This window comes from Brachyistius frenatus, unplaced genomic scaffold (assembly GCF_029030835.1).
Source record: "Brachyistius frenatus isolate BFR_SWC_R1_liver_20210118 unplaced genomic scaffold, ASM2903083v1 Contig_4, whole genome shotgun sequence".
Taxonomy (NCBI): Eukaryota; Metazoa; Chordata; class Actinopteri; family Embiotocidae; genus Brachyistius; species Brachyistius frenatus.
Genome location: NW_027210603.1, coordinates 2,066,858 through 2,076,571, shown reverse-complemented (window position 1 = coordinate 2,076,571; position 9,714 = coordinate 2,066,858). Strand labels below are relative to the sequence as shown.

Genomic DNA, 9,714 nt, shown 5'->3' with positions numbered 1-9,714 from the left:
GCAGACAGATGATCTGACTATAAACAGTAAATAATAGTGAAAGTAGGAATTCGAATTATCTGCATTCAAATCTTTTCAATATTTTTAGGATCATCCAAATAAAAATTCTCCATTATAAGAACATGTTAATACTAAATACTGTATAAAGTTTGTGTGCAAATTCAAAAACAAAAAAAAGGAAATATTTTCACTAAAAATCTAAATTAGATCTTGTGAATTTTTTATTTATTTTTTTGGCCGAGCCTGAAAACGATTGTCTGTGTTGAACATTTATTTATAGCATACATTCAAAAATAAATATTTGGAAATTTGCATCTTAATCCAATACAAAGAAATTTGATTTACAACAAGGTTTAATATTTACTGGTTAGGGACTAAACCAGTTTCCACAATTTCATAACCAGTAACCGTCAACATCTTTGCAGTAGATTTTAGAGTATGTTTACAGTTTTGATCCCGATAAAAACTGCTAAAGAAAAGTCTGAATTTCCCAGAATAAGCAACGATTATTCTTGTAATTCTGCTGATTCTGCTCCGATCACCACAAATTAAATGTGTTCATCTCCATCTGTTATGATGGAGATGTCAAAACCTGTCAAAAGTAGACATTCCTACTGTAAAAGTGCAATAATAATAATAATAATAATAATAATACCATAAAGCTAAAAAAAACAAAAATACTTTTCCACACAGACAAAACTAGGAAATCGATCTCTACCCATCAGATGTGAGCATCAGAGTTCATCCACAGCCAAAACATGTCAGTGCTGTTTCCTGTGATCCGGTTTAACCTCTCTGGGTTTAACTGAGTGACCTGAGTGAAAAGAGGGATGGATTCCGGCTAGGTGACGTGTGTGTAGAGATGTCTCAGGAACTCTCCTCCGGTGGTCGAGTCTCCGGGGAAAACCGCTTGGCAGAACTCACAAACATGAGACTGCAGCGCCACGTCGGACATCAGCGGCTCGTCGGACCGGCTGAAGAGGCCGCCGGCCGCAGAGCAGCCGTCTGTCAAAGGCGTCTGACGCAAACATGCAGAAGAAGAGTAAAAAAACAAATTAAAAAATATAAAACAGGGACAGAGCGGAGCACCGGCAGCCGCTGCGAGGAAGACACTTACCATCACAGTGCACAGAGTCCGGCCTCCATCGACATGATCTGGGGATTCATCGTTAGAGGCTCCATGGCACGTCAACGGGTCAAAGGCGAACAAGAACAGGGCTTTCTCCTCCGCCTTCACCTCCTCCGTTCTCCTGCTGGGCATTTCCACACAGAGTTTAGACATATCTTCAGCCAGGAGATCAGAGAAAGTCCCCATGTTTCTGGGGAGACGCTCGACGCCACGCTGCGCTGCGGGGGTTTCTGTTCGTGGTTGAGGCCATTCGTGGTGATACGCGGAGATTTCACAGGAGCGCTGGACAGGGACGGACGTCATTTCACTCACTTCTCCGTTGGGAACACCTGCAGACAGATGATTCAATGAGTTAAAAGTATGATCGCTGACACACTGTTTGTCAGTAGTAGAATGAGTTCACATGCAAACCTTGCTGTTTCTGCAGGGCTGTTGTGAGCTGATGCAACAGAGCCGCCTGTCTCAGGCAAAGAGACCTCAGGCTGAGAAACTGCTGGTAAAGTTCAGCGTACGCTTCCTCCATCTCTGCAGCTCAGGGATCTGCAGCCAGGAAATATGAGCTGTACAGTGCACAGTTATGAATAACTAAAGAGGAAAATTAGTAATAAAACCAGTCTAAAAACAATGCTAGCAGGATTTCTTTTCTTTTTTTTAGCTCCTATTTGCAACAGCTGTGCTTTGAGCTAAAATGCTAATGTTAACAGCAAGTTGATATTTGGACCTGCTGATATCGCTGGATGAAAAGTCACAGAATATACATCATTTACAAATCTGTGTCCACATCCTGATAGTCAAGATATTTCACTCCTACACATACCTCTATGAAATGACACAGGCCACCCTTCACAGAAATGAATTATAACTCAAGAAAGAGTGGCAGAACATGTTGAACACATCTGAAAACAAGTTCCAGTTAACGCCCTGCAAAATTACTTCTCTATGTTTTTTTTTGTTTTTCTAAAAGTTTGTTTGATGCCGACAGAAACTATTGGGAGACACTTGTACGTTGTAGTTTGGCTTTCTTGAAGAAATTGTATTTTCTTGATTCTTGTTCTGGTTTTGTACCCTCTTGGTTGAAATGCACTTATTGTAAGTCGCTTTGGATAAAAGCGTCAGATAAATGAAATGTAATGTAATGTAATGAGACAGATGACCACATGTTATGAACCAACGGATATACAACCAGGACCCATTGGTAAAACTCTAATGTGCTCATTTCTGACTCTCTGGAAAATGTATTCTTCAGCAATGCTGCATCTTGCCTGTTATTAGTGATTCATTTACCTCTCGTAAGGTCGACTGCATTCCAAGAGCTCAGGACTCCTCGTCATCCCTCACAAAAAGCTGGATTCAGAGATTTCTCCTGTCGAAAGAAATCAGACACGTCTCTGTATTTAAATCAGAAATAAAGCCCACAAACAGTCTACAGCATGTTTAGGACTGAAATCTGTTCCTTAAATCATACAAATGCTTTTGGAACTGTTAAACATAAGGAAGTAGCTCTAGAAAACAGGGAAGTGAAACTCCTTTATTTAAAAAAAGGAACAACATTTATCTGTTACATGAACAGCACCTTTTAGCATCAACATAAAGAGGAAGGATTCCAGCTGCTTTTTTTTTTTTTTTTTTTTTTTTTTTATGTAAATCATAATAATGCACATAATGCTGATTAGCTGTTTGGCTCAGAAAAGGAGAAACATGTCTGTTTAAATTCCAGTTTATTTGTTAGAACTTGCAGGGCAACACGAGCGTCATGAAAGGAAACAAGATTTTCTTTTATAAAAAAATAATAAAAAGTCCCTCAGGGATGTTTTTGCTGCTGTGACCGAGTCCTATAAGCAAATGATGCATTGGAGAAGGACAGTTTGTGTCCTGCAGGAAGTCGTTTATGATATTTGACCGCTGCTGCACCCCCTCAGATGTTGTTTGTAAATGGTTTACTGATAAGCATATTGGGGAAGTAGTACCTTGAAGCTGTTTATTATGAACATAAAAAGATATCCTCTGAGCCAGCAACAGTTTGACTGGAAACTCAAACATGTCCTCTCTCAGAGTCACAACATTAAACTGAATGAGTTTGGTTTATTTGTAGTCATTTCATCCCTTAATGCCATATTTTTGTGCTCTACACAGGCTTTCCTTCTCTTCCCTCTTTTAGTCATGAACATGTCAACACGAGGCTCCTGCAGCCAGAACAGAGACATCTGAAAAAGCTCCATAACTGTGTAACTTGCTCTGATTATACAAGTGAAGAAATTGTTGATCAGTTTTCTCTGGAGTAAACACGACCTCAAACAACAGCTCCTTCTTTTTTCTGCTCGTTTTACAGCTGTGACACGTAAATCACGTGACGCTACTTTTCTCTTTTGGATAAAGATTAAAGAATAAAGTTTACTTACAGTGAAAGTGATCGGCTGTTCCCAGCAGGAAGTGGAGACACAGATAATGATGGCTGGACTGGAAAACTAGATCCGCCTGACGTCACTAATGTTAAAAACACGAGTTCACTGCGTCTAAACCCGGGTAAACATGCCAATACATCATTTCCTGTTCAACGAGGCTGCCTTCAAAGTAAAAGAAAAAACCTGTTGCGTGGATGCAACCGGAAGCAAAAAAAAAAAAAAAAAACCAAAAACCTTTACATTGAAAAACTGTCTCGTACAAATGAGACAAAAAAAAGGAAAACATGAACAGAGAGTGAAAAAAAAAGTCGGTTTAAATTTGGATTTTGCACTTTTTATATATTTTTTTATCAGCTTTGTTCTGTTATTTTTATTTTGTGGCTTAATGATTCTCATTAACCCCTTCATTAACCTAAGGTGGTTAAAACCCCAGAAAGCATTTTAATTTTCTTTTTTTTTCTTTTTTTCCCTGTTATCCAAACTGTATCTGAATTTTACACCAAATCATTGCCTAATAAACCAATAATGTTGATCACTTTCATAAAACCTTTGTAAAAACCTCTAGTAGTTTTCATTAGATTTTTTTGGGACCATTTTTAATAGTCATGGACACTAAAATATTGAGAAATATGTATTATAATGCACACAGCTGTGTTAAGAACAGCAGAACAAGCTACAAACACAACACAAAATATCAACAGATCCTGTGAGGACTTATTGGTGCTCTTGAAGACTTCGTTTTGCATCAAACAGTCATAAATTGACCAGAAGGAAGAGCTGATGATGGGAAAACACAAAGTCCACACAAATGAAAATAAGAATAAGGACATATAAAGTTCAGTTCACTAGCTAGGACCCCGCCTCGGCCGAGGGCGAACCTTCATTGATTGAGGGAGATTAAGCCAGGATGAGAGTTTCACAGTTTGGGGGAAGGCTTAGTTGAGGATCCACTGCGGCTCCCGGGCCTTTCAGATCCCCGAGATCTCCATGTGGGACGGAAGGATAAAGGCTGTGAAAAATGATAACCATAAGTGAAACGGTTTAACAAGAGGGAGGGAGGGTGGGATGCGGAAAACGTGAACGGGCCGAGGTTTGGAGTGGGTGGATATTTATAGGAGTGTGGCCGGAAGTGGGGGAGTGGTTGAGGCGTGGTCCTGCTCCTGAAATTCAGCTAAAACTTTATCTCCAACTAAAAAAGTCCAAACCATGAGGATGACATGATGACTTTGACTTTATAGTCCTGCAGGGAAGCAGTGGCTGACCAGAACTATAAGTACCGGCATGGGTGATTGACAAGTGGCTCGATCAGGGAACTGAAAGCAGGTGTGGAGGGTGTGACAGGAAGCAGACCAAGACAAGGAGGGAGAGACAGGATGAGACACACAGGGGACCTCTGGTGGGTGAACTGAGAGACACAGAGAACAGACTTAACTTAAAATAGGCACACAGAATTAAACCAGGACAGACAATCTACTCTTGGGCTGAATTTGTTGGACAAAACTAGCGCTCATCTGAAGTTTACACCATTTACATTTTCTTACAGGGGAATAATAGATGTCAAAAATTTTAAACCCTTTGTCAGACACATCCTTCTTTTTTTCTGAGGGCCTCAGAGAGCTGTTTAGATCTTGGTATGAAGACACCACACACTTCAATAGACGCCTTAAAAAGTTCTAATCATCGGCACGTAACTCTAACTTGAAGGATTTGAAGGTGCGTTTGCTTGTCGTGCTTGTACCTTTACACATGGCTGTAAATCTGAGGTTGATGGGAATCTCTGTTTGATTTAACACCAAAATATTGGACAATTTTGAACTGATTTCGGCTCTAGAATATAAGTCAAGACATCATCATAGTCATTACATTTTGACCCACTGGGTGCTATGAATGTCTCATCAATGTGTCGTGTTTATGTTTCCCCAGGGAGTCTGTTGTGTGTGTGTGTGTGTGTGTGTGTGTGTGTGTGTGTGTGTGTGTGTGTGTGTGTGTGTGTGTGTGTGTGTGTGTGTGTGTGTGTGTGTGTGTGTGTGTGTGTGTGTGTGTGTGTGTGTGTGTGTGTGCTTGTCATGTGCTGAACATGGCTGATATTGGTTTAAAAATAGAACAACATTAAAGCAGAGGAGTCCGATAAGCAGCCGACTGACTACTTTGCGTGCCAAGCGTCCAGTTGGGAGGAGCAGCCGGTTCTGCCCTCACAGTCGACCCCCTGACAGCTGGGATTACAGTCAGCGAGCACCTTGTGATCTCCGAGGGGTGACAGCTAACTCTGCCTCAGACAGGTTATGTAACTCTGTGTGTGTGTGTGTGTGTGTGTGTGTGTGTGTGTGTGTGTGTGTGTGTGTGTGTGTGTGTGTGTGTGTGTGTGTGTGTGTGTGTGTGTGTGTGTGTGTGTGTGTGTGTGTGTGTGTGTGTGTGTGTGAGGGTCAGGTCACCTTCATCATCTCTGTTACACTGAGAGTCATGTCTTCGTCGTTCTCCTTCTTTCAGGGTTGTTGCCTCATTTTTGCCAGAAACAGCTGGTTTGTTTAATGAGTTTTCATCTTTTTGTGTTGTCTGATCTGTTTACTGTCTCTCTCACTGGATAATTGTCTGATTAAAGGAATAGTTCACAATTTTGAGAAAAACTTCTTGAAATAATTCCCATGAAACCACACTTTTTAATTTTCATATTTGTTTCTGTGCATGGATTAAAAAATATATATATATTTATTTTTAACCTTTGGACGTTAAATCGAGGCAGGAGAAGACCTTAAAACAGAGACTGACACAGAAAAACACGAAATAAGCTGACTGGGCCTCAAACGATCCACTGGACAAACGTAAGGAACCTTCAGACTTCCTATTTTTAACAGTTCCTCGTGTTTCCAAGGACATGTGTGATGCTCTTTATCACGTCTGAAGATCTTAACTTAAAAATTACTGTACATTATAACGTTATACCCCCACCACCCCACCACTACCTTGTGTGTTTGCTGGTTTGCACCATGTGTGTGCTCTGACCTTGACCCCCCCTCCACTCCGACACACCCTGAACACCAGAAGCCTTCCTCTACCACCACTTGATCCCCGAGCTGGGACTCTCTGAAGTGTGTGTGTGTGTGTGTGTGTGTGTGTGTGTGTGTGTGTGTGTGTGTGTGTGTGTGTGTGTGTGTGTGTGTGTGTGTGTGTGTGTGTGTGTGTGTGTGTGGAGTGGAGTTGAGTTAGGGGGGGGGGGCTTTGCTGTGAATAACTTCCAGGCAGGCGGCCAGGAACTGTCATCTGCCGCTGCAACACTATCCATCCTGTCAATCTTGTTTTATAATTGTAACATTCTCATATTCTCCAGCTGAGCAGAGAGAAGTTTCCAACATAGTGAGAGACACACACACACACACACACACACACACACACACACACACACACACACACACACACACACACACACACACACACACACACACACACACACACACACACACACACACACACACACACACACACACACACACACATACATACACACACACTTTTGTCACTGCCAACTGTGCTTTAGCGGCATACTCACATCTTATTCATGATGTATTTATGGATTTATAAAAATGCCTCGTTATACTGTATTAATGATGCTTTTGTTTTTATTGATTCACATTTGCATAGATGCTATTTTTAATGAAGGCATTAAACAAGGGAAATTTAAACACATCAAACATGCTCTCTGTTGGTGCATTGTGAGGGCTCGATATTGCATCAGAGAGCTTTATTTTTGATGGTCAGTAAACATACAGTGGTGTGAAAAAGTGTTTGCCCCCTTCCTGATTTCTTAATTTTTTGCATGTTTGTCACACTTAAATGTTTCAGATCATCAAACAAATTTAAATATTTGTCAAAGATAACACAAGTAAACACAAAATGCAGTTTTTAAATGAAGGTTTTTATTATTAAGGGAGAAAAAAAATCCGAACCCACATGGCCCTGTGTGAAAAAGTGTTTGCCCCCTCCCATAACTTAACTGTGGTTTATCACACCTGAGTTCAATTTCTCCAGCCACACCCAGGCCTGATTACTGCCACACCTGTTCTCAATCAAGAAATCACTTCAATAGGACCTGCCTGACAAAGTGGAGTAGACCAAAAGATCCTCAGAAGATAGACATCATGCCGAGAGCCAAAGAAATTCAGGAACAAATGAGAAAGAAAGTAATTGAGATCTATCAGTCTGGAAAAGGTTCTAAAGCCATTTCTAAAGCTTTGGGACTCCAGAGAACCACAGTGAGAACCATTATCCACAAATGGAGAAAACACAGAACAGTGGTGAACCTTCCCAGGAGCGGCCGGCCGACCAAAATTACCCCGAGAGAGCAGCGACAACTCATCCGAGAGGTCACAAAAGACCCCACGACAACATCCAAAGAACTGCAGGCCTCACTTGCCTCAGTTAAGGTCAGTGGTCATGACTCCACCAGAAGAAAGAGACTCGGCAGAAATGGCTGCATGGCAGAGCTCCAAGGCCAAAACCACCGCTGAGCAAAAAGAACATTAAGGCTCGTCTCATTTTTGCCAGAAAACATCTTGATGATCCCGGAGACTTTTGGGAAAATACTCTGTGGACTGACGAGACAGAAGTTGAACTTTTTGGAAGGCGTGTGTCCCGTTACATCTGGCGTAAAAGTAACACCGCATTTCAGAAAAAGAACCTCATACCAACAGTAAAACATGGTGGTGGTAGTGTGATGGTCTGGGGCTGTTTTGCTGCTTCAGGACCTGGAAGACTTGCTGTGATAAATGGAACCATGAATTCTACTGTCTACTAAAAAATCCTGAAGGAGAATGTCCGGCCGTCTGTTCGTGACCTCAAGCTGAAGCCAACTTGGTTCTGCAGCAGGACAATGATCCAAAACACACCAGCAAGTCCACCTCTGAATGGCTGAAGAAAAACCAAATGAAGACTTTGGAGTGGCCTAGTCAAAGTCCTGACCTGAATCCTATTGAGATGCTGTGGCATGACCTTAAAAAGGAGGTTGGTGCTGGAAAACCCTCCAATGTGGCTGAATTACAACAACTCTGTAAAGATGAGGGGGCCAACATTCCTCCACAGCTGGAAAAGACTCATTGCAAGTTATCACAAACGCTTGATTGCAGTTGTTGCTGCTGAGGGTGGTCCAACCAGTTATTAGGTTTAGGGGCAAACACTTTTTCACACAGGGCCATGTGGGTTTGGATTGTTTTTCTCCCTTAATAATAAAAACCTTCATTTAAAAACTGCATTTTGTGTTTACTTGTGTTATCTTTGACTAATATTTAAATTTGTTTGATGATCTGAAACATTTAAGTGTGACAAACATGCAAAAAAATAAGAAATCAGGAAGGGGGCAAACACTTTTTCACACCACTGTAAATGCTAAATAAGTGATGCTTTAAATAAAAAAATCTTTTTTTGTGTTATTTTTCACACTAAATAGACTTCATGTAAAATTTTACCAATGCAATCCTACAGAATTGAACTCGTCTTGTAAAATATAATCACTAAGCTCATTCGATCTGAAGTACAACACCAGTGTCCACCCTATAAAACTGATACCCAAGGACATAGCAACAACACGGAGCAAACAGGTTTCCACCATCCCTTCCTTTTACACACTTCAGAATGATAATTCAGCCAGCTCACCATTCACTTATGAAATTAATCCTGCTGGGCCTAAGAGCTTACAGCGGTGATGTGGGGCGGACAGTTATCACCGGGATGGCATGAGCAGTGACGTCTGCCAACTCATTTATCACCGGACACTCTCAGCGAGAGAGACCAGATCCAATTACAGAGGTTTCTATGGGCTCAACAATGAGCTGCTATAAATACACTCACGGAGGGTTTTCCACACTCAACAAGTCACCCACACACATCCACAAATATACAGACATGTACACAACCTCTGCGAGAACCCGTGATCTCGTCAGAAGCGCACAGAGGAATTCGTTGCTGCGCTGAGAAAAACCAAGGAGATGAATATCTGCAGAGTGAAATCTGCACCTGTGTGTAGGCGTCTGTGCATAAAAGTTAGGAGAGAGAAATACAGGAGCCCCCGAAGAGATCTACACAAATCTATTTACAGCTCAACCCATCAACAAACAACAGGTGCAGCACCCTCACAAACAAACCTATTAGCTTTCCTTCCCGCTGGAACAATATCATCACCAGCAATCAGCTGCT

At 41.4% G+C, this 9,714-nt stretch overlaps 1 protein-coding gene across 2 annotated transcripts; it reads right to left on the bottom strand.

Moving 5' to 3' along the window:
• Positions 1-11: 11 nt before the first annotated feature.
• LOC138627458 (uncharacterized) lies at positions 12-3,604 on the bottom strand. Of its 2 annotated transcripts, none has more exons than XM_069709789.1 (5): positions 3,529-3,604; positions 2,414-2,492; positions 1,541-1,689; positions 1,118-1,458; positions 12-1,018 (listed from the first exon to the last, which is right to left on the bottom strand). In XM_069709789.1, the coding sequence occupies exons 3-5, from the start codon at positions 1,650-1,652 to the stop codon at positions 842-844; spliced, it is 630 nt and encodes a 209-aa protein (XP_069565890.1). In that variant the 5' UTR covers positions 1,653-1,689; positions 2,414-2,492; positions 3,529-3,604; the 3' UTR covers positions 12-841. The 2 variants fall into 2 exon arrangements, with proteins under 2 accessions (XP_069565890.1, XP_069565897.1); XM_069709796.1 differs by having other exon boundaries at positions 1,541-1,669.
• Between the last annotated feature and the right edge of the window lie 6,110 nt (positions 3,605-9,714).